Source organism: Rhinichthys klamathensis, unplaced genomic scaffold (assembly GCF_029890125.1).
Source record: "Rhinichthys klamathensis goyatoka isolate OS25496 unplaced genomic scaffold, OSU_Roscu_1.1 h1tg000056l_1, whole genome shotgun sequence".
Taxonomy (NCBI): Eukaryota; Metazoa; Chordata; class Actinopteri; order Cypriniformes; family Leuciscidae; genus Rhinichthys; species Rhinichthys klamathensis.
In genome coordinates, this window is record NW_026606601.1 from 1,562,361 (window position 1) to 1,577,567 (window position 15,207).

Consider the following 15,207-nt stretch of genomic DNA (forward strand, 5'->3'; position numbering starts at 1 on the left):
TGTGTGAAAACATTGCTCTCGATCCGCCGCCGCCGCTGCTGTGATGATGGAGAGGCGGTGCGTGTCAGAGCAAGGCGGATAGAGGCCCAGCAAAGCCCCGCGCTGGATTTACTACCCTGTACGAGCGACTGAACACCAACAGCAGATTACCTCACAACAACTCTCCGGTACATACCCATATTAGCTATACACACAAATGTGAGGTATGTCTTTAAACCTCTATTGTTCAAATACCAACGCTAGTGCTCTTTTAAAAAGTCTTATGTATTGTTTCAGACTGGTAACAGTTAAAGCGTCGTTGGCGGGATATTACTGCATATTTTATCTGAAAGTTATCGGGTTAGCTAAAGCGGATTAGCCTAGCGGCTAGGTGGCTAAAGGAATCAATATCTTGTATTTTTGTAAGGAAATTGCTTATTCGCCTTTCATAACCTTTTGACACGGTAACTAAAAATACTTTCATTTGAGAGTATTTTAACTCCTTAACAAGAATATTTGTCAATTTCTGCTTAATTAGTATGTTTTGTATGGGATTGCTACTTGGCTATCTGGCTAATTATGTCAGAGATAAGAGCCTCCAAAATATATTTCTACTTTAATATTATGTATTTTTTGTTTTCAATGTGCTTAAATGCGTACTCATTATAAAATTCAGCTTGTTTACTTATACAAACTGTAGTATTAAACAGGTTTATGGTGAAATTAGTGCATGTTTCTGCTCAGTCATGATTCAGGTTTGTTTGTTTTTACCAGTCTGTGGTTAAAACCTAATAAACATAGGTATAACAAGTTATTGTTGGCTATAAACTTATGTCTCTATAAACAGTTCGTTTTAGCTAGTGGTTCTCTGTCATTGTGGGTCAGTCTATTCATATTCAAGAATGATAACCCGCTTAATCTTATTATCTTCCTATCTCTGTCACTCTAAACACTGCTGTGGAAGTTTGTTGTGGTTTGTACTGTTGGCATTGGTTTAGTTGTTTTGGGTAAACTGAGTGAGCTGGTCCACTTTCCGCTAGACACTGAATGTCTGTCCTCGTTGCTGTTGTTACAGTATAATTCAGTGGACCTGAAGTTATAAAGCAAGCAGATCAGATGAAGGTCTGAACAATGACGGACATTTACATTTACAAGTGGCACTAACATCAGACTGAGGTAAGCACAAATACCACCAGCTTATGTAAATATTGGTTCATCTCTTGCTTTTTTTATTTGCTGAGAAGAGATGACTAGCAATAAAAAGTGTGAAAGGGTGGAGTGGTTACAACCTTGACCGTACCACAATCTCACAAAGCTCTGTGTTAAACATTTGCATGGCATTTTACATGAATTACCTGAAGAGGATGGTCAGGACAAAAGATCTGACGTGTTTATCTCACATGGCCTAGTTTTAAAATCCAATAATTTCAGATAACACATCACATGTGTCTTAACATTGTGAAAGATGCTGTTGGTCAGATTAGTGAATCGCTTTCAGCAGCCTTACACCCAGGAGATGAATACAGTTTTCGTTTTGTTGGCTCATGTTAGCAGGGAAAAACAAGTCACCCACTTAAGTATGAAGTGCCAAATGTTTTTGGCGTTATGTTGAGTGGAAATATCTCTCTCTCTTTCTCACAGAGTGATACATTCCTGTCATTGCTCAGTGACTCACATGTTGGGTTGTACTGAACTTCTGTAAGCATGTTTTTTCATTAAGACTGATGTCAGTGATGTATTAAATGACTCTATTGGACTCATGGATTAGTATTAGTGTGTTTGTTAAGGTGGTGTGTGTCTTTTACGTACAGCTCCAAAGTTCGGGATCAGTAAGATTTATAAAAAAAGTTTTTAAAGAAGTCTCTCATGCTCATCAAGGCTGCATTTATTTTAGTTAAATATGCAGTAGAAAAATTATATTGAGAAAGATTTTTACACTTTAAAATAACATTTTAAAATATATTTTATTTGAACCTTTATAATTATTTGTAACTATGTTATAACTTAAGTTTATTTGAACTATTTTAATATATTTTAAAATTCCTTTGTTCCTGTGTTGGCAAAGCTGATTTCTCAGCATCATTACTCCAGTCTTCAGTGTCAATAGAAAGATTTAAAATAGAAATCTTTTGTGAGATTATAAATGTTTATTATAATGATCATTTAGTGCATCTTTGCAGAATAAAAGTATTAATTTTCTTAAAAAAATCTTACTGACCCCAAACTTTTGAACGGTACAGTAGGTAACACCTTCCAGTATATAAGACCAGGTTAATGAGAAGCATCACTGTTGTTACATCGAGGTTTATTATGCTTGTTTGTTGTCTGTGTTCCTGTTTGTTACTGACGTCTTAAGACCTAATTAGTTTGTTCTGGGACATGCTTATTTGTTCAAATAACAAGTCTAAGGTGTAGTTTATAATACTGAACATTTTGTCTTGTCCGTTGATCTTATTGTTATTGAAAACAGTGCATGATGTCAAGCAGTCGCCAAAACCCACTTTATTTTTCCTATTCCTTTTCAGGAGAAAAAGTGGTTGGTGATATTTTTTTTCTTCCCTATTGAAGATTGTGAGGACTACAAATCATGCCTCCAAGACCCTCGTCGGGAGAGCTATGGGGCATCCATTTGATGCCCCCCAGGATTCTGGTGGACTGTCTACTGCCCAATGGCATGATCCTGACACTAGAGTGCCTCCGGGAGGCCACCCTCATCACAATCAAACATGAACTTTTTAAGGAGGCAAGGAAGTATCCACTCCACCACCTGCTGCAAGAGGAGACTTCCTATATTTTTGTCAGCGTAACGCAAGAGGCAGAGCGTGAGGAGTTCTACGATGAGACGAGAAGACTTTGTGACCTTCGGCTATTCCAGCCCTTTCTAAAGGTCATTGAACCTGTAGGGAACAGAGAGGAAAAAATCCTCAACAGAGAAATCGGTAAGACGTCACACATGAGCTGATTTGTTTAACCAAAAATGAAACCAAAAATTAATGTCAAGTAGACAGATTGTCTAAAATTCACATCCCTGTTTCTGAATAACGTACAGTCCCATTCAAAAGTTTATCAGTAAGATTTTTATTTATTTATTTGAAAAGAATGACTACTTTTATTCAGCAAGGACACATCAAATTGATCAAAAGTGACTTTTTGTTCTAAGATAGTGTTTTTTTTTATGTGTTTCAGGTTTTGCCATCGGCATGCCAGTGTGTGAGTTTGATCTAGTGAAGGATCCGGAGGTACAGGACTTCAGGAGAAATATACTAAATGTTTGCAAAGACTCAGTAGAGCTGCGGGATGCCAATGGGCCACACAGTCGAGCACTATACGTTTATCCTCCTAATGTGGAGTCTTCAACAGAGCTTCCAAAGCATATATATGGCAAATTAGACAAAGGTAGGCTTGTTCTTTTACGGGAATATTCTGTGTTATTTTCATGTTTATGGACATTTTCTTCAGGAGATAAAAAAAAAAAGTCTTTCTTGAGCTATCCGCTTAAAGGATTAGTTCACTTTCAAATAAAAATGTCCTGATAATTTACTCACCCCCATGTCATCCAAGATGTCCATGTCTTTCTTTCTTCAGTCGAAAAGAAATGAAGGTTTTTGAGGAAAACATTCCAGGATTTTAAAAAGTATATAATAAATTTTTTTTTTTTTTTTGAAAATGACAGATCGTTTTACTAGATAAGACCCTTATTTCTCGTCTGGGATCATGCCGAGCCTTTGAAGCTGCATTGAGACTGACATTTGAACCTTCAAACCGTTGGTTGCCATTGAACTCCATTATATGGAGAAAAATCCTGGAATGTTTTCCTCAAAAACCTTAATTTCTTTTCAAATTTTTTATTTGAAAGTGAACTACTCCTTTAAGTCATAACGCAAGGAATGCTGTTTCCAGGTCCAAGCCTCTACTCGTTTCACTTGAGAATACTATCTCAACATCCATTCATGAGCACTATTTATTCACATTACACATTTAGGCTAAGCATTTAAAAACGTGCAGTGTACACTACAGTCTCCGTGCTCACGGTGTCCCAAACAGAAATATGTTAAGCATTTAAAAAATATGAATCGCTGTCTGGCCATCTGGGATGATTTTGGTATGGAGATAAAGGTTAGGATTATCATTCTTCGGTAGTATCACATCACATCGTGAGTGTATATAGCACCGTTTGTTGTTTTCTTGGGGCATCTGGTAGAACAGTGATGCGTGACGTCAAACTTAAGCTGATGATGTTCTATAATAGTCCTTTCGAAATTAGACTACTTTTCGTGAAACTTCTGCTTATGAGTTATTAGTGTAATTTCTGTGGGCAGAGTTTGCAGAACTCAACTGAAGAACACTGTTTTTTGGTTCTATGTCCCTTCCTGTTATACTTGGTAGATATTAACTGAGTTTAGGTTTGTAGGTGGTCATGGCATGAGTTGAGACATGAGACATGAATAATCATATACTGAATGAGAGACATATACAATATTCTCTATTTTCTTGCAGTGTTTTGTTAGTTTCAATAATGTCGTACTTAAAGGAATAGTTCACTTAAAAATGAAAATTCTGTCATCATTTACTTACCCTCAAGTTGTTTCAAACCTGTATGAATTTCTTTCTTCTGCTGAAGAACACAAATTAAGATATTTAGATTTTTAAGTGAACTATTCCTTTAAGTCATGACTTAAGTATGTGAGGGTCAAAGGTCAGATATATTTTAATTTAATGCCTAATGTAAATGGTTTGTAGTCTGTGCGTGTTCACTACACTAACTTGGATGGGGTAAATGCAGAGGACACATTCCGAGTTTGGGAATCTTCACATGTCACTTTAAACTTCAGTTATTCGAACCGGTTTTCCATGCTTTAAAATGTCTTGGTATTTTGAACCGGTTTTCCATGCTTTAAAATGTCTTGGTATTTGGTAATAAATGATTTATCTGTATTTTACAGTGAGTTATTATATTGGTGGATTGAAATAAAAAACATTAATTGTTATTTTTAATAATTTGAGGAAATGTTGAGGGGGGAGAAAATCAAATAGCCAAAATGACTGAAAACAGCTCTAATTTTACCACACTAGTCTCATTCTGGAACTTTATTGAACATGTACTTTTTAAACAGTGTGATATTTGCATGTTTTAAACATTTATTAATGGTGCGGCCCAGCTGCCTGCTACGCTTTCATTGTGTTTTGCTAATACACACTGACGGTCCAGTCGACATTATTGGCTGTGGTAATTGACAACATGCCACAGATGCGTCACATTGATCAAAGGTTAAAAAATAACAAGGAATGTTTCTTTATGCCTTATAGCCTGAAGCCAGTAGTAATCTTCATAGTATCGAGTCATTCCTGGAACTTCTGTATTTTCAGCCATGCTGTTTTCTCTCTTATGTGAATGAGCCTGTGTTGTAATGGTAGTAGTCATGAAGCATATGATGCTTGTTTTTATGCTTTTGCTCTGTTTCCTTATAGCCTGGAGGAATACATGCACAAAAACTCCATTAGATTCATTCCCTGACAGCTTAATTCGGCTACATTCAGTATCCAGTCTGTATGTTAAACTCACAGTTAATAATAATAATAATAATAATAATTCATTACATTTATATTGCGCTTTTCTCGGCACTCAAAGCTCTTTACACAGTTGCCATGTGGGATTAATTGTTTGTTCTCACATGCTTGATGCCTGAAGGATTCAATTCAATAGTGCTGTTCCTGTTAACTCTCTGATCTTCTTCTATGTGTACTAGGTCAAATCATTGTCGTCATCTGGGTGATCGTCTCTCCCAACAATGACAAGCAAAAGTACACGCTTAAGATCAATCACGACTGCGTACCTGAGCAGGTGATCGCCGAAGCCATCAGGAAGAAAACCAGGAGCATGCTGCTGTCAGCTGAGCAGCTAAAGATGTGCGTGCAGGAATATCAGGGCAAATACATCCTGAAAGTCTGCGGCTGTGACGAGTATCTTTTGGAAAAGTACCCCATCAGTCAGTACAAGGTATCTAGGATCTTTCGGTATCACTAAAGTACCACAAACATGCACAATTTCATACATATGTTCTTGAATAACCGGTTATACTGTGTACAAATGCAGTCCTTATGTAATGGTTTAGTTCACATGCTGCTTCGTTTTTTTTCTGTACAGATTTATGTTTTTATACTGGGCATCGATTAATGCGCTATCTGAAATTTGTAGTCATCCATGGCACTGATCATGTGTTTGTTCCTGGCTTTCATTTTCCCAAAACCAGCCTGTACACCAGAATGCAAATGAGTAGTCTCTGTATCCTGCATTTGAAGTTTTATATCATCCCAAAAAAAAGTCCTGGCAGAATTAGTGTTTACGACACTTAAAATAGCACACTGCACATTTTGGATTTGGACTTAATGGCTTCATGTACGAAATCTCTCTCTATTTCTCTCCTTCTCGTTCTCTCAGTATGTACGGAGTTGCATTATGCTGGGTAGGTTGCCAAACCTCATGCTTATGTCCAAGGACAGCCTTTACTCTCAGCTGCCTATGGACAACTTCACCATGCCTTCCTACGCCCGCCGCATCTCCACTGCCACGCCTTACATGAACGGAGAGTCCTCCACCAAATCCCTCTGGACCATTAACAGCACTCTAAGGATACGTGTCCTCTGCGCCACATACGTTAATGTGAATATTCGGGACATTGACAAGGTACTTAGCTAAAATCTGTCTTTCTGGATTCTGAAAGTCATTTTATTGTACTAAACGCATGGGGTGTATTTAGTAAGAAAGCAGAAGTTTTACATTGTTTGTGAAAGAACAGGAAGCTGTTTGTGTCTTTCTTTTTATAACTGCATGACCTTTCTGCAGGGCGTTTTCTTAATCTAAGAGGATGTTTGCTGATAGGTTGTTACCTTTTGTTTTAGATTTATGTGCGAACAGGGATCTACCATGGTGGAGAACAGTTGTGTGATAATGTCAACACACAGCGTGTCCCATGTTCAAACCCGAGGTACCGTACATACACTGGTGCTATCTGATACTGATACTACAATTGATTAATTACTGAGTGAATGCATCTACAAAATATAATGAAAGTCCATTTCTGCCACGAAATAAAACTAAAAGTTTTGCAATTATGAGTTTATATCTCACAATTTTGAGTTAACATCTTGGATTTTTGACTTTTTTTCTCGAAATTGCGAGTTTATTTCTCTGAATTCGCAAAACTTTTTTCCTAAGAATTCAGAATTAACATTTTGCAATTCATACCTTTTCCCCCCTCTGAATTCTGAGTTTATATCTGTTTTAACAGTAGCCTAATTTCATAGATGAAAGCGTTTGTGTATTAATATGAAATTCATATTTTGTTTATTAATTGTTTTGGTACATTCCATTTCGTAATTATTAATGCATGAAATCACATTAAATTAGCAATTCTGAGAAAAAATATATAACTCAATTGCAAGATATAAACTCAGAATTGTGAAAAAGTCATGATTATCTTTTTTAAATCCTTTTATTCCATGGCAGAAACGGGTTTTCATAGTTCTTTGGTTCACTTGGGTTTTTACTACATTACAAATTATGTAGATGTGCTATGTTGACTTTAAATGTCAAGGAGAAAAGGTATATCATCTAGAAACTTTCTGATGTTTAATTTTTCTTGTTAATAACAGTGACGTAAAAAACCCAACCTGTCTCAAAATATCAAAATATTCCCCTCATTTATACAAAGTTCACTGCAGAGTGTCAGAGTGGCATTGTACCAACCAACTCAACCACTAGGCCAATGCTCTCAACAGGTAGCACAAGTAATTGGATTAACTTCAGTCTAGTAGGCCACATGATAATTAGTGACATTCATCTCTCTTGCCCTTCAACCTGCCAGTGATGGCCGGAGGTTGCCCAACCCCTGATATAATGCAAATATTTCCAAAAATGTTAGACATTTTAAAATAAAAAATAATACATTTTAAACACTTATTGTGTGGTGATTCTCTCTGTCTCCAGGTGGAACGAGTGGCTGACTTATGACATGTACATTCCTGACATCCCCCGGGCGGCTCGTCTCTGTCTCTCCATCTGCTCTGTGAAAGGAAGGAAGGGGGCAAAGGAGGTGACTTGCTTTTTTGTAGTGCACATTACACAGTTATAACAGTGTTGTTATTGTAAACTAAAACTATTACAAATTATTTGAATACTTTGTTAGTTGAAGTAAAGCTGAAATAAAGTATAAATATTAGATGAGAACTTATACTTAGAAATTAAACTAAAATGTCAAATGTTGCCTTGGTTAAAAAAAGTTGAAGTACTAAAATGACTAAAACATACTGAACTAAAAATAAACTAAAGTTAACTAGAACTAGAAATAATTAAAATGAAAAAGCACATACAAATTACTTAAACTAATAATAATAATAATAATAAAAAAAAAAGCTAAATTAACACTGTATTAAAACTTACCTCACCCTTGTGAGAACACTGTTCAGGTTATTTGCAGTGTTTTAGTGGGGATTGCTTCAAAGGTCTTTGAAATTAACCATTAAATGATCTGCTACAGGAGCACTGTCCACTGGCCTGGGGAAACGTCAACCTGTTTGACTACACACACACACTGGTCTCAGGAAAGATGGCACTGAATCTGTGGCCAGTACCACACGGCCTAGAAGACCTCCTCAACCCCATTGGGGTCACGGGCTCCAACCCTAACAAGGTTTCTTCTCCTGCATAATCTCTTTCAGCATTGAGCCGTTTACACTTTAATAAGGTTTAATACGATTGTGCGCTGTGTTGTCTATTCAAAGGGTTGACATGGTCAATCAAGAGCATATTCTCTAAAGCTTTTTATTTAGTATGCAGTTTTTTTTATGTGTATTGACCCTTCATACAAAATACAAATGTGTAACTGCATAGATGCTTAAAGTGTATTAGTTCTTAGTAAAGTGCTATTTAGTTACTTGGTTTGTTAATGTGTTTTGCGGTTGTTGGTTTGTTTGTTTTTTTGCTCTAGGAAACCCCATGTCTAGAGTTGGAGTTTGACTATTTCAGCTCACCCGTAAAGTATCCTGACATGGCCACAATTGAGGATCACGCTAACTGGATAATATCCAGGGAGATGGGATACAATTACTGCCAGTCTGGACAGGTAAGCTTACAGACACACATCCTACTTAATTAATTATAGTGACACACTTGCTGCTGCTATTCATACCCTTTACAAGCTTGAGGAGCATGAGAAACATCTCTTGTCATTCTGTGTAGTCACCTCATGAGTGTCATTGTGTCCAATTATTAAAAAGTACAATGTTCATTGATTTTGATTTTGTAATGGATCTCAGCAGTGACCGCACAATTTTTCAGTAGCATGGGTCCTGGCATCCATTCTCTTTCTCAAAACATTGTTGATTCATCTCTGATTCATCAAGGCTTTTTTTTTTAGAAATAGAAAAAGTGTTTGCTTCTGTAGAAGTCACACATCATTGATTTCAATGACGTGTGACTTCTACAGAAGCAAACACCATTGTTTAACAACATCAGAGCCAGAGGTCATATGCGGTCTGTCTTGTAAAGATTATTGCTCTCAAACCTTCTAAACTGTGATTGAGGCTTACTCTAAATAAAAGTACACTTAGTTAAAATGTTTTTGAAAGAAGTCTCTTAAGCTCACCAACTCTTTATTTGATCAAATAATGTCTTCAAATATTACTTATAAATTAATTAATATTGTTTCCTTTTTCTTTTTCCAATCCATTCTCTGATTGACGTTTATTAATGAGATTATTAAATAATATTTTTTTTTTTTTTTTGACTTACAGAGCAGCAGACTGGCACGAGACCACGCAATGACAGATACAGATATAGAGCAACTTCGTCAGCTGGCCAACAGGGACCCGCTTTCTGAGATCACTGAGCAGGAAAAAGACTTCTTATGGAGGCACAGGTAATCTACCGCCCCCATTAGCTCTAGTCATTTTAGTGTCCTTCTGCAAAAAAACGTTTCTGTAGAACTGTATTTTTTTCTGTAGGCAGTATTGTGTAAATATACCAGAAATCCTGCCCAAGATTCTGCTAGCGGTGAAGTGGAATTCCAGAGATGAAGTTGCACAAATGTATTGCCTTCTTAAAGACTGGCCCGCAATAAAGCCGGAACAAGCCATGGAGTTGCTTGACTGTAACTATCCTGATCCAATGATCCGAGACTTCGCAGTTCGATGCCTTGAGAAGTATCTGACTGATGACAAACTCTCACAGTACCTCATTCAGTTGGTTCAGGTAAGACTGATATATTCAGTTATTATTTATTATAAACGCTCTCTCATGTTTACCTGTTTTTTATTTTATTTTATTTTTTATGTTTCACTTTTCATTTGTTTAAGGTTCTGAAGTACGAGCAGTACCTTGATAACCCACTGGTACGATTTCTGCTGAAAAAAGCTCTTACAAACCAGAGGATTGGGCACTTCTTCTTTTGGCATTTGAAGTAAGTCATTTACTCTTTTTGGTCTGCTTTCTGTCAGGGTTTTACATACACTAACTTAAATATCATGATGATGTTTTTGAAGTTAAATTGTAACAAGTTCTTGTGGGGTTGCAGGTCAGAGATGCACAATAAAACCGTGAGTCAGCGGTTTGGTCTGCTGCTGGAGTCGTACTGTCGGGCATGTGGCATGTACCTGAAGCACCTGAGCAGACAGGTGGAAGCCATGGAGAAGCTCATCAACCTCACAGACATTCTCAAACAGGAGAAGAAGGATGAAACTCAGAAGGTAAACTCAGCCTTTGACCTTCTCACCTAAAAGTAGGCATGTGAGGTTATATTAGGAGAGTCTTTATGGAAACTGCAAGTGAAACCTTAGCTGTTAGATTAGATTTACGGAGGATACGCCATCTACTCCGTGAGGTGATCCTCAATAGCATTCAGGCATTACTTTGAATTACCAAAACATCCCACTCAATAAGTACGTTTACATGCAAGTCTTAACTCCATAATGTTTAATATGCTGACAACGTGTGTGGTCATTAGGGTTGGGTGCCGTTCACATTTTAATCGGTACCGGTACCTGAAATTCGTTGCCAGTTTTCACCTTTTTCACCTTTACTGTAGGGATGTTTACCTCAATAACTGTAAAGAAAGTGTAAGTTATTTATACAGTGTTCCCATGGGTCCTTGAAGTCCTTGAGAGTTTGTGAATCTAAAAAAAAAAATTCACGGCACTGGAAAGTTTTTAAACATACATAGATACACGTCTTTGAAAGTGCTTGAATTTTATTTTGTGCAAGAAGTTTTCTGGGCAAAAAATCCATATTATTCCCTTCTGTCCGCTAATGTGTTATTTCGCCAACACTTCATGACCTATGCATATTAGCTTGCTTGATTTACGCTAGTTACTAGCATTTACGAGTTACGTTAGGTGTTTCCTGCGTGAGGTACTTTGTGTTGTACGTTGCCATGACATTCACGTGCACACAAAACTATTGATTTTTTTTTTATTGCATTAAATTTGCATTCAATTTCATCTATTGCTTTATCTATTATCTATTGCCCTTGATCAATTTCCCGCTACACCAGGAGGCGTCACCCAATCTTCCATCAATCATTGCCCTGATGCCAAGCTCAGAATAATATTTTTATTGATTGACTGACTTTAATTTTAAAGTGTATTTATTTCTGCTTTTCAGGTGCAAATGAAGTTCCTGGTGGAGCAGATGAGGCGACCGGACTACATGGATGCCCTTCAAAATTTCACCTCTCCACTCAACCCCGCTCACCAGCTGGGTAACCTACGGTGAGTACCACACTGTGCAGTATTTACAGCTGAGAGAATGTATTATCACTTAGCAGGGATGACACACAACAAGCCAGACATAAAAGGACACAATTGTACAAAAACATGAGCTTATGGGCTAATGCGTTTCCCACTTACACTTACACTCAAAATTTTGGGGTCACAAGAAATAAATACTTTTATTCAGCAAGAACACATTCAATTGATCAAACGGGACAATAAAGACATTCATAATTTACTAAAGTAATTTAGTCAAAAGTAAAAAATAAAATTCCCCCCAAAAAATTCATGAAAAAATGAAAATTCATGGTTTCCACAAAAATATTGTAACATCTGTTTTCAACATCTGTTGAGGTAATGGCTACCTCAGGAATTAATTACATTTTAACATTATTTTCAATAATATTTCACAATATTACTGTTTTTACTCTATATTTGATCAAATAAATGCAGACCTGGTGTTTACCTAATGTATGTTTGATTGGTCACTTGTTTTTCTGTGCGTATGGCAGACTTGAAGACTGCAGAATCATGTCCTCGGCCAAGAGACCGCTCTGGCTGAACTGGGAAAATCCTGACATCATGTCCGAACTTCTGTTCCAAAACAATGAGATCATCTTTAAGAATGGGGATGGTCAGATCATATTTTATACTCTTTTATTATGAATGCCCTTATTTTTTATGGTAAGAGACAAAAGTGACAAGTTTTTCTACCTTTTCGTTTCATTAGACCTGAGACAAGACATGTTGACTCTTCAAATCATCAGGATAATGGAGAACATTTGGCAGAATCAGGGGCTGGATCTGAGGTATGTGGGTGTAGTGGTTTAAGATTTTGCCTGGTAACCAAAACATTGTAACCAAAAGGGTAATGCATTAACATCATCATTGTTTCTTTGAGTAAGGCACAGAACTGTCCCTGCATAAGTGTACTTTAAGTCACACTAGTTAAAAGCTTCAGCCAAATAACTAGTTAACCAGGTATTGATGTTAAGTTGTCCCTAATTCTCTTGCAGCCTTGAGTGAAAAAACAAAACAAATTCTCTATTTTTTTGTATCTCAGAATGCTACCCTATGGCTGCTTGTCTATCGGAGATTGCGTGGGTCTCATAGAGGTGGTGAGAAGTTCACACACAATCATGCAGATTCAGTGTAAAGGAGGTCTGAAGGGGGCGCTGCAGTTTAACAGTTCAACGCTGCATCAGTGGCTAAAGGACAAAAATAAGGGCGAGATGTGAGTGGCAAATTTTAATTACTTTTTTCAGTGGCCAGTTCAAATATCTAGTAACAAAATCATCTGTGTTTGTTTATAGGTACGACATGGCCGTCGACTTGTTTACGCGATCCTGCGCTGGCTATTGTGTGGCCACTTTCATTCTGGGCATCGGCGACCGACACAACAGTAACATCATGGTGAAGGACGACGGGCAGGTGTGAAATTTAATGCCACTGAAACATTCAGCCGTTATCAATATCCTCATATTGACCTTCTGCTTGTGTTCCTGCAGCTGTTTCATATAGATTTTGGTCACTTTTTGGACCACAAGAAGAAGAAGTTTGGCTACAAGCGAGAGCGAGTTCCCTTCGTCTTAACTCAAGACTTCCTAATTGTGATCAGCAAAGGAGGAACCCAAGAGTGCACTAAAACCAGAGAGTTTGAGAGGTGCGTATGTTCATGTTGGAACATTGCTCATTGTTTTCCAGTGTGAGTTTAACCGAAACAAATCCTTTGTTGTTTCGACATTAACAGTTATTGGCAGACAGCTAACTATCCAAGACAATTAGCGATTGAGTTGAACAATAGAGGCTTTCAGAATGGGCCTCTCAGGCCTCCATCCCAGCAGCCTTTCCTCTTCCAAAAATACTCTGACAGCCAGCCGGCTGCCAAGTTTCCTGCTTCTCCTCCGGACTTCCGCTTTCTAACAAATCTCTGCTTCAGTCGAGACTCAAAGGAGGCTTCAAAAAAGCAGGATTTGCTCTCTATCAGTGTGTCTCAGTGGAGTGGAGGTCCATGTCTGCTCTTGCTTGAGTAAAACTAAACCAGTGATGAAATGGTCTCTGGTGGAAGGACAGGCTTTGAGTACACATTAAAAAAAAAGTTAGTTTTTGGATGAAAAGAACATGAAGGAAGATTTTAATGTTGTCTCTTTAAATTTGCATAGATTTTTTTTGTCTTTAATATTAGCTTTGTCTATAGAGTGCTTTAGGAATGATGTATTTTTACAGGCCAACTGGCATCAAGCTGATTCCTTTGATATCCTGTTCGGCGTGATGACGTTTAATGTCCCCGACAACCACTGTAGTCCCGTTAAGCCACTTGTTAGCAAATGCCATTTTCAAGACAGCTAAAAAAAATCATGAATGGGGTATTACTAAAGTATTTTATGTTGTAGGATAAAATGTGAAAATATTGTGAGCTTGTGTTAACCACAGACTCTTTATAGATGCAACAGAGACGCTGAATGTCTCACTGTCTCCCTCTGCAGGTTCCAGGAGATGTGTTACAAGGCTTACTTGGCCATCAGACAGCACGCCAACCTTTTCATAAACCTCTTCTCTATGATGCTGGGCTCAGGCATGCCCGAGCTGCAGTCCTTTGATGACATCGCTTACATCCGAAAGACCCTGGCCCTGGACAAAACCGAGCAGGAGGCCCTGGACTATTTCATGAAGCAGATGAATGACGCTCACCATGGTGGATGGACCACCAAGATGGACTGGATCTTCCACACAATCCGACACCATGCCCAAAACTGAGCAGAACTTAGGGCCGGATAACAGGCAGAAACGAGACCCTTTTTGTAGGACGCACTGCCTGCTTTATGCCATGGAGAATCATGGCACACAAACCTCATGTACAAATGACCTTCAGAGCACTAAAACAACCTGAAAGGACATCTTTTTTTTTATTTTTATTTTTTTTCCAAATGAGGCATCTCTTGCCCACCATTTTCCAGAGTGGTTTTACATTATAGCTGTAGTTTTGTCCCGCTGTTTTTTTTCTCTCTCCCCTTTGTGCTGCTCTTTTCCTGGAGAGTCAATTCTTCTTCTTATTATTATTATTATTAATATATATAATTTTTTTCTATGGAAAACAAACCTTTGAGAAAAAAAAAACCTTCTGCACTCTTCAGGAGCTTTTCTGGGGATGTTCATGTCTTCCTGTTTAAAACTACAAATGCCTTCTAATATGCACGGAACCTCTGAGAACACTCTAGAAAAACAGGGTATGAAACTTTCTGGTCTGCTACCTGGCCTTTCCGCTCAAAACCAACACTAAACCCCCCTGAAAGACAGCCGAGGCGTAGCAGTACAAATCTGATGGTGCTGATTTCCAAATTGCGCTCTTATTCTTTGAGTTCAGTTGGCCACACTGGCTTTTACAATAGACGGATGATTTGTTCTCCTTTCTTCCTTATATGCACAGTGAGCTAAAATGATAGCCTGAATACCTTATTATGCACT

General features: G+C 37.7%; 1 protein-coding gene across 2 annotated transcripts; it reads left to right on the forward strand.

Moving 5' to 3' along the window:
- The first annotated feature begins 27 nt into the window (after positions 1 to 27).
- pik3ca (phosphatidylinositol-4,5-bisphosphate 3-kinase, catalytic subunit alpha) lies at positions 28 to 14,499 on the forward strand. Of its 2 annotated transcripts, none has more exons than XM_056248628.1 (21): positions 28 to 167; positions 1,055 to 1,155; positions 2,505 to 2,918; positions 3,166 to 3,375; positions 5,727 to 5,977; positions 6,419 to 6,664; positions 6,880 to 6,965; positions 7,967 to 8,072; positions 8,517 to 8,669; positions 8,967 to 9,101; positions 9,772 to 9,896; positions 9,982 to 10,228; positions 10,333 to 10,436; positions 10,551 to 10,722; positions 11,636 to 11,742; positions 12,255 to 12,376; positions 12,473 to 12,551; positions 12,806 to 12,976; positions 13,056 to 13,173; positions 13,251 to 13,405; positions 14,229 to 14,499. In XM_056248628.1, exons 3-21 carry the CDS (start codon positions 2,567 to 2,569, stop codon positions 14,497 to 14,499), a joined length of 3,210 nt encoding a protein of 1,069 aa, XP_056104603.1. In that variant the 5' UTR covers positions 28 to 167; positions 1,055 to 1,155; positions 2,505 to 2,566. The 2 variants fall into 2 exon arrangements, with proteins under 2 accessions (XP_056104603.1, XP_056104602.1); XM_056248627.1 differs by having other exon boundaries at positions 64 to 203.
- Positions 14,500 to 15,207: the final 708 nt, after the last annotated feature.